This window comes from Biomphalaria glabrata, chromosome 8 (assembly GCF_947242115.1).
Source record: "Biomphalaria glabrata chromosome 8, xgBioGlab47.1, whole genome shotgun sequence".
In the NCBI taxonomy this organism is placed as follows: domain Eukaryota; kingdom Metazoa; phylum Mollusca; class Gastropoda; family Planorbidae; genus Biomphalaria; species Biomphalaria glabrata.
In genome coordinates this window covers 17,553,951-17,562,513 of record NC_074718.1, presented here as the reverse complement: position 1 = coordinate 17,562,513, position 8,563 = coordinate 17,553,951, and the positions used below count along the sequence as shown (strand labels likewise).

The 8,563-nt window shown below is 35.2% G+C and overlaps 1 protein-coding gene across 13 annotated transcripts in view; it reads left to right on the top strand.

Moving 5' to 3' along the window:
* Positions 1–5,968: 5,968 nt before the first annotated feature.
* The window catches only part of LOC106072303 (zinc finger protein 664-like), a 42,938-nt gene continuing 40,343 nt past the window's right edge, over positions 5,969–8,563 (top strand). For 4 of the 13 annotated variants that reach the window (XR_008779444.1, XM_056038893.1, XM_056038892.1 and 1 more), the window contains exons 1-2: positions 5,975–6,108; positions 7,277–7,413. Coding sequence is in view for 4 of the 13 variants with exons in the window: in XM_056038893.1 (XP_055894868.1) it covers positions 7,404–7,413 (10 nt within the window). In the remaining 9 variants the exon portion in view is untranslated. Of the gene's footprint in view, positions 6,109–7,276; positions 7,414–8,563 lie in introns of all 13 variants that reach the window. The other 9 variants (XR_008779445.1, XM_056038885.1, XM_013232657.2 and 6 more) reach the window with 8 other exon arrangements.

Genomic DNA, 8,563 nt, shown 5'->3' with positions numbered 1-8,563 from the left:
AACCCCCATTCGGGTGGCTAATGAGAGAGAACATTGAGCACTGGTTGGGATGGAAAAGATACTGAAGGAAATGTCTCTGTCCACAGACTGCACGGCTAAGGTGTTACAGAGAAGGAACTATGGAGGAATAAACCCGGTGTGCTCTGTTCGGTCTTAACACCAGAAGATCACAAATATATGTCAACACCAGAAGGTCACAAATATATGTCAACACCAGAAGATCACAAATATATATCAACATCAGAAGATCACAAATATATGTCAACACCAGAAGGTCACAAATATATGTCAACACCAGAAGATCACAAATATATGTCAACACCAGAAGGTCACAAATATATGTCAACACCAGAAGATCACAAATATATATCAACATCAGAAGATCACAAATATATGTCAACATCAGAAGATCACAAATATATGTCAACACCAGAATGTGTATCTGTCGACTGCAGAGTATCGGCAGCACCAACTCAATACCAAGTTTGTCTGTCAGCAGTGTCGCCTTACTCAGGATGTCATCCGTGACGTGTTCTTCAGCATGGTCAAGTTACATATTGTGTCATTAATGTGACTGCTGATGTGCTGTTGAGCGGCCACTTATGCTAAGGTGGACAGACTGCAACATCACGGAAACTCGTTCATGAACAGATGAATAATTGACAATTAAAAGACAAATCAGAAACATGCGAGAGGCAGACACCGATTAAACATTTGCAGTTTTCAGGTTTCACTTACATCCTTCATTTTAAAATACGCCCAACTGTCAAAGATCTTCTCAAAGTTATGACAGAAAGCGCGAATAAATTCGTATTTCTCAGTCCATCGTGTCTCACACAAAAGAGGTAAATTTAGCATCTACGCTGTCGCTTGGGTACATCTGAAACGGCATTCAGGTCAATGATAACAAGTTTAAGTGTGTGTGACTCGCAACAGACAATATCTGCTTTTGGATATTTTTCACAAATCTATGCCTGAACACACTTATGAATGCTATCCATCACGGGGCAGCCATCGTAGCCTTATCTTATCTTATATAATACAGACGTTACTTCAAAAAAGAAGATGATTACGTCCTACGCGTCATGCATTTAGTCATGCATATTAACCAATGACTTAAATTCTGCCAAGTCACTGGTTTTTCTGGCTAGCTCAGGCAACCCATTCCATGCTCTAATAGCACTAGGGAAGAAGGAGTATTTGTACAAATTTTGTCCTAGCATATGGGACGAGGAATGTGCATTTATCTTTGTGTCTTTCAGAGTATTTTATTAAATTTTGTTTTTGTATTTGAAGATTATGGTTCAGTGTTTTATGTATGATTGCTACTTTACTTTTGAGCCTTCTGTCCTGAAGGCTTTCTAAATTTAGTGATTTTACTAAAGGTGTTACTCTAGTCAAATGTGAATATTCGTTTGTTATGAATCTCACTGCTCTATTTTGTGTCTGTTCCAGTTTCTTAATGTTTTCTTGAGTTGAGGGGTCCCAAACGGAGGATGCATATTCTATTATTGGCCTAACCAAGGTTAAATAACATTTTAGTTTTATGTTCTTATTTGATTTATAGAAATTTCTTTTAATAAATCCTAATGCTTTGTTTGATTTTTTTGTAGTTTCATCAATATGTGGATTCCATGATAGTTTTTCATTTATTATAACACCTAGGTATTATGCGTTTTTAGTCTGTGTTACTGGTTTGCCATGAATAAGATAAGTGGAATTAATTTGTTTTAGTTTTTTCGTTACTCTTGACAACTGACATTTTTCTGGGTGGAAAGACATGCTCCAATTTGATTCTCATTTCTGTAATTCATCTAATTCTCTTTGTAAAATATCTGTGTCTTGTGTTGTTTTTATTGTTCTATATATTATGCAATCGTCTGCAAATAATCTGACTTTTGTTCCTGAACTAATGCAATTTGGTAAATCATTTATGTAAATTAAAAATAGTAGTGGACCCAAGACTGTTCCTTGAGGCCTTGGCCGAGTAGTTTGTCCATGTGAAAAATGTACATACTGTATTCGCTAACAATGACGTTAGACACAGAAAGTGCGTCTCTCTTAACAACAATGACAAAACCAATGAATTCCTATCGAGTACAATAGCCATCAACAAATCCAACGCCCAATCACATCTATTCAGTGCCAGATAATGCCGTTAAATCACGCTGCTGCTGCTGCTGCTCGTATGTTTTGGTTTCTTGCTGCTGCCAGTGCTCCGTCGATACCAATCAACGTTTTAACTCAGATGTCATGGGAACAAATTTCTTATATCTCTTCTATCATAAACTGATGGACTTGTTTAACCTGCTATTTTATCGAGCGCCTACACTGACCGCAACCCGGCATATCGTAAATACATTTAGCAAGATGAGCAAGATGACTGCACTCTTTAACCTTGTTCAAGAAACTTTTACATATATCAAATCCAAAGACATCTGGTTAGAATTTTTCCTCCAAGACAAAACAACAACAACAAACAAACAAAAAAAAATCAACATATTCTTGGTATTTACTAAATAAAATGATAATTATTAATTATGTGCAAATAAAAACAAATCGTCACTACTAACGTGCTATAGAATATTAGAATATTGAATTGCAAGCCTATAATAAAGCGCACATGGACGGACATGAACTACAGATTAACCTATTATAGTTTATTACTATAATAGCTTATCATAATTAACTTAATTACAATGGAAGCACTACATGTTAATTTGCTTCCTAGCAGAAGTTAATTGATTTGAAGGTGTAAAAAATTGGCTAAAATTTGGCTACTTAGAACAAAGAGAATTATGAGAGTATGAGTGAGAAAGCAAGAGACTGAGAGAGAGAGACTTACAGACAGACAGAGAGACAAAAACAGAAAGAGAGAGAGAAATAAAGAAAGAGAGAGAGAGAGAGAAATAAAGAGAGAGTATCTTTTACCTTTACCTATCCCTTAGTCTGTTGGACCGTTGGGGCCCCAGGCTATACTCGTCGACCGTCTTCCTCCATTCCTCCCTGTCTTTTGCCTTAGTTAGAACCTCTTTTAATGGCAGGCCGGCCCGTCCAATCTTTAATGTTGTCCTCCGTTCGCTTTCGCTCTCTGCCTCTTCTTCTTTATCTTTATTCCTTCTCTGAAGGAATGTCTTTTCGAGCTCCGAAGATCTTGTAATATGGCCATAGATTTTAAGCTTGCGTTTTTTTTTACTATAGTTAGCAGTTCATTTTGGGGTCCAATCGCTGCAGAAACCCTGTCTCTAATCTCTTGGTATGTGATGCTGTCTTTGAATTGAATGTGATACCTAGGATCCTTCTGTAGCATCTCAATTCTATTGCTAGGATCCTCCTCTCTAGCTCTGCAGTCAGCGTCCAAGACAAGCATATTAAAATGCGGCTATAACCAGGGAGCACTTTAGTCTGATTTTGGTGTCGAGGGCTAAGCCTTTGTCTTTCAATATTATTTTAAGTTTTGAGGGGGCTTCTATGGACTGTGCTATTCGGGACAGTAGTTCGGGTTTCGTTCCCTACTTTTATCTTTACCTTTACCTATCCTTTAGTCTGTTGGACCGTTGGGGCACCAGGCAAGATTTGTCGACCGTCTTTCTCCATTCCTCCCTTTTTTTTACCTTGTTTAAAACCTCTCTCAATGGCAGGACCGTCCATTCTTTAATGTTGTCCTCCCATCGCTTTTCTGTCTGCCTCTTCCTCTTTTCCCTGGCACTGTTCCCTGAAGGAAGGTCTTTGCGAACTCCGTAGATCTTGTAATGTGGCCAAAGGTTTTAAGCTTTCGTCTTTTTACAATAGTTAGCAGGTCGTCATAGGCTCCGATCGCTACAGTAACCCTGTCTCTGATTTCTTGGTTTGTGATGCGGTCTTTGAATGTGATGCCTAGGATCCTTCTGTAGCATCTCAATTCCATTGCTAGGATCCTCCTCTCAAGCTCTGCATTCAACGTCCACGACTCGCAAGCATATAAAAATGTGGCTATGACCAGAGAGCGCATCAGTCTGATTTTGGTGCCGAGGGCTAAGCCCTTATCTTTCCATATTATTTTAAGTTTTGAAAGGGCTGCTGTGGACAGTGCTATTCGGGCCAATAGTTCGGGTTTTGTTCCCTCATCTGAGACAATAGCTCCGAGGTATTTGAAGCTGTTAACACTAGTCACCTTTTCGCCTCCAATACTGATGCCCCTTTTAAAGCCCTGTTATTTTCACTTTTTGTTCTAGTCTGCAATGCAAGATATCCGAAGACGAATGTTATTTTTAACTTTTTCAAAACAATTATTAAAGTTTGCCCTTCTTGGATCTTGAAGTGCACTGCTTCAAATCAGTTGGTGGGTTGCACAAGACACTCTCGTGAACCATGGGCCAAAGAAATATCACCTACCCTATAGATCGTGATGTCTGAAACGGGTACTTACATTTTTTGTTTCTTGACTTGGCCAGATTTGAACAGCTAAGAAAGATATAGAGGGCTAAACGATCTTCTAAATAGGTTGATGTTATTTCATATACACGGAAAAAATGGTTGTATCTAAACGGTTATATTAATTTTACATTAAAATACCGGTATTCCAGATGTTTTAAACCTCTTTAAAAAAAACGCAAGAGCTTGGGTGATTTTTCACACTGCATCCACAGCAGGGATGGCAAGAGCCAAAAGTGGCACATTGCACGATTACAAATGGCGCACTAAAGCCCCGAGAAAAAAAAACAAGAAAAAGCATGCCAGATTGTAAAAAAATATTATTAAATTAATTCTAGAAAAAAAAGCCCAACAGGAATTTATTACGACGCCAAATTGACTAACATGATTATAATAATAATTGGCCCAAAAGCAGAGAACAAGATGACAATATTATTTTTAGCATCGAATTAGTCTGTGTTCTTGTTCGTTCTCTTGTTTTCATTAGTTTTCAACGACTATGCTAAACATTTATGATATTGCAAAGTTATATAGTTTTATAAGAGGAACTTCTGAACGTTTCATCTCATATAAGTAGGCCTACATTTAAAACTGCAGGTTAAGGACAATTATATCAGTCAACTTAATGTGGATTTTAAAAAAACACTTTACACACCATTTAGAAAAACATGGAATTGATTCAATTTCCACTTTAAAAAGAATAAAATGAATATTTTAAGATCAAGTTAATTATACAGAATCATTAGACAAAATAAATTATTACAAGAAGCATTTGATAGTCGTTTTAATTATTTTACTTGCATTTATAAATCCAATGTCACTTACTGAATGATGCTTAGTAATGTACAAATAAAATTTATTAATCTCAAAGCATAGAAAGTAATGAAATTGAAATTTAATGAACTTTCCTTACTTCCAAATGCATCTGAAATGATTAATTTCTGGCGATCATTAACATCTGGACATTTTTCATAACAAAGAATATTTGCCCAAACTTATGCCAATTACATCGTATCAATATACAGATCAGATGTGCGCAAGCATTTTATACATCAAAATGACCAACAATTAACTGAGGTGCCTGTCCGAATTAAATTTGAGGATCGGTCTGTGGCGTTTACTTACCAATTTAACCCCAAATATTATGGTTAAGGCCAAGCAAAGTAAAAATTCTCATTCAATGTAACAATATAAATCTTACCTGTATATGAAATTATTTTTATTAAAAAAAACCTTCTTAGTAGGGTTCATAAATTTTTAGTTGTACATTTAGAAATAATCAATTATAAGTATAAATACTAATTAATAAATGTCCATAAAGTATGTGCCAACACCATTATATGTATGATAGTGATCATACATGCTATGTTCAACTGACCAAATACGTTTCAATAACTATACTTTCATAGACTGAAAGTGGGTAAAGTGTGGCGCACGCGAATTAAAAAGAAAAAGAAATTGCGCAAAGAAGCCAAAGGTTGGCCACCCCTGATCCATGGCGACTCGTTGCTAAATATTTGGGACCACTGAACTCGGTCATTGAATTAAATTATCTTTAAGGGAAATTCCCAAAGGTTAGCGCTAAATTGAGAACACTTTTCAGGAAATACATTCAATGTAACCTACAGTTTTGATATTGTTGAATGAAGAAGATCTTGTAAATTGTATGTAGCTGGTGTTTTTAATTTGATAGAGGTAAGAGCTTTCATTTGTTCAAAGTATAACACTGTGACGGAATTTTAGAATAAAATATAGTTGTATGTTCCATGAAGAGATGATTTGTTTCGTTCTATACGAATGACGTACTGATAACCTGTTCCTTGAACTAACTTTCAAACTACTTCTAACACAGAATTTACAGTGTCACAGAGAACGGAGCTTAAAAGAAGCATTTCCTAATTAGTACACCAATTTATAATGTCTGTTTTAGGCAAAATCTGTGGCATGCGGTGGAATTTATCACCGGTACTGGCTATAGGGTCTAAGATATGGGCTGACTAAATATCAAACGTTACTCTCAATAGATACTCCCTATTAGTTTACCTAGTATCGATTTAGGAAAGTTAACGATACTTTTAAAATTTCTCCATGTTTATTTGTGTTACATACAGGGAACATTTCTGTTCCATTAGGTTGAAAGAATTATCTGCCAGTTATGCAATAACAGTTGTTACAAATAATTCTTGGACACAGATCTGAAGTAGTGTCAGACGAAGTATCCACTGGGAAAATTCTAGTTTGACCGTTATCATTTTTCGAACTATAAAAGAAATAAATATAACTTTGAATAGAAAAAGAGAAACTATTTATATTGAACGGACTATAGGTCTACGTCTTCGGATATTTTCACATGAAGGCATTATTCATTCAAGAGTTGAATAAATTAGTGTTCAGGAGCATCGTCTTCTAAGTCTAGATCTAAATGCTTATCATTGGAATATTATAAAGTCTAGATCTAAAGGCTTATCATTGGAATATTATAAAGTCTAGATCTAAAGGCTTATCATTGGAATATTATAAAGTCTAGTTGTAGATCTATTTACTTTTTACCTTTACCTATCTCTTAGTCTGTTGGACCGTTGGGGCACCAAGCAAGATTCGTCTTTCTCCATTCCTCCCTGTCTTTTGCCTTGTTTAGAACCTCTTTCAATGGCAGGCCCGTCCATTGTCCTTCCACCGCTTTTTTTTTTTTTTGTAGATCTATACATTCGTTTAACCAGAATTTTTCTCTGGTGGGGGAGGGGGAGTAAAAAATGTTTTAATTTTTTAAAAATATGTCATTAGTGATTGATACTAACTAATCACTCTATAAGTAAAGGAGGTATAGTCTTTTGAAAAATCATTTTTGTTATGTTTTGACCAGAGCTACTGTTTATACAGGCAGATAACCAAATCATGACGGCCTTGGTCGGGTCTTGTGACAATTGGATAGGAGCGTCGCAGGTGAACCTTTTGTACAACGCTTATATCAACTCACTCAGTCTGTCGATATGATTAAAAGTTTGTACACCCAATCTCGAATTCAGCTAACATTTTGTACAATTATTTCTTTTACTTGATAACACAAGAATCAATTTAAAAAAAAAAGAATTCTTAATTAACTATTGGTAATTAATTATTATTTTTGGTACAATGGAAAGAAATCGTACTAGAGAGATGTAGAGGTGTAAGTTGATTTAGTCCACTTGAGGACTCTGGGTAAACATTTCTTTTTACATATATTTAAAATATGATCATGTAAACATTCACCAGAATACCCCCTTCTTCCCTCCCTCTATCACTACTGGTCCAGACAAGTGATAGGATCATAGCGCATTGAGAAAGGTAAAAGCTAAACAAAAACAATTGATAAAAGTAGGCCTATTTCTAATCGCACAGATTAATTACATCTACGTCAGTCAGATATATAATTACATGACTGGCCAAAACTAATTGATAAAATAAATTACACTTCATATAAGCTTCTTTTTTTTTAAGTATTTGTTTATGTTGTTCTTATTTCTCCACCTAGTCTTAAGCAAACAAACTGTAACAATAAATGGCTCTAAATCAACACCAATAACAGTAGACTTACGTGTACCTCAAGGAACTGTCTTAGGTCCACTACTATTTTTAATTTACATAAATGATTTACCAAATTGCATTAGTTCAGGAACAAAAGTCAGATTATTTGCAGACGACTGCATAATATATAGAACAATAAAAACAACACAAGATACAGAAATTTTACAAAGAGAATTAGATGAATTACAGAAATGGGAATCTAATTGGAGCATGTCTTTCCACCCAGAAAAATGTCAGTTATTAAGAGTAACAAAAAAACTAAAACAAATTAATTCCACTTATCTTATTTATGGTAAACCAGTAACACAGACTAAAAAACGCATAATACCTAGTTACTTAATAATTACCTAATAAATGATAAACTGTCATGGAATCCCCTCATTGATGAAACTATCAAAAAATCCAACAAAGCATTAGGGTTTTTTTTAAAGAAATTTCTATAAATCAAATAAGAGTATAAAACTAAAATGTTATTTAACCTTGGTTAGGCCAATAATAGAATATGCATCCTTTGTTTGGGACCCCTCAATTCAAGAAAACATTAAGAAACTGGAATAGACACAAAATAGAGCAGTGAGATTCATAA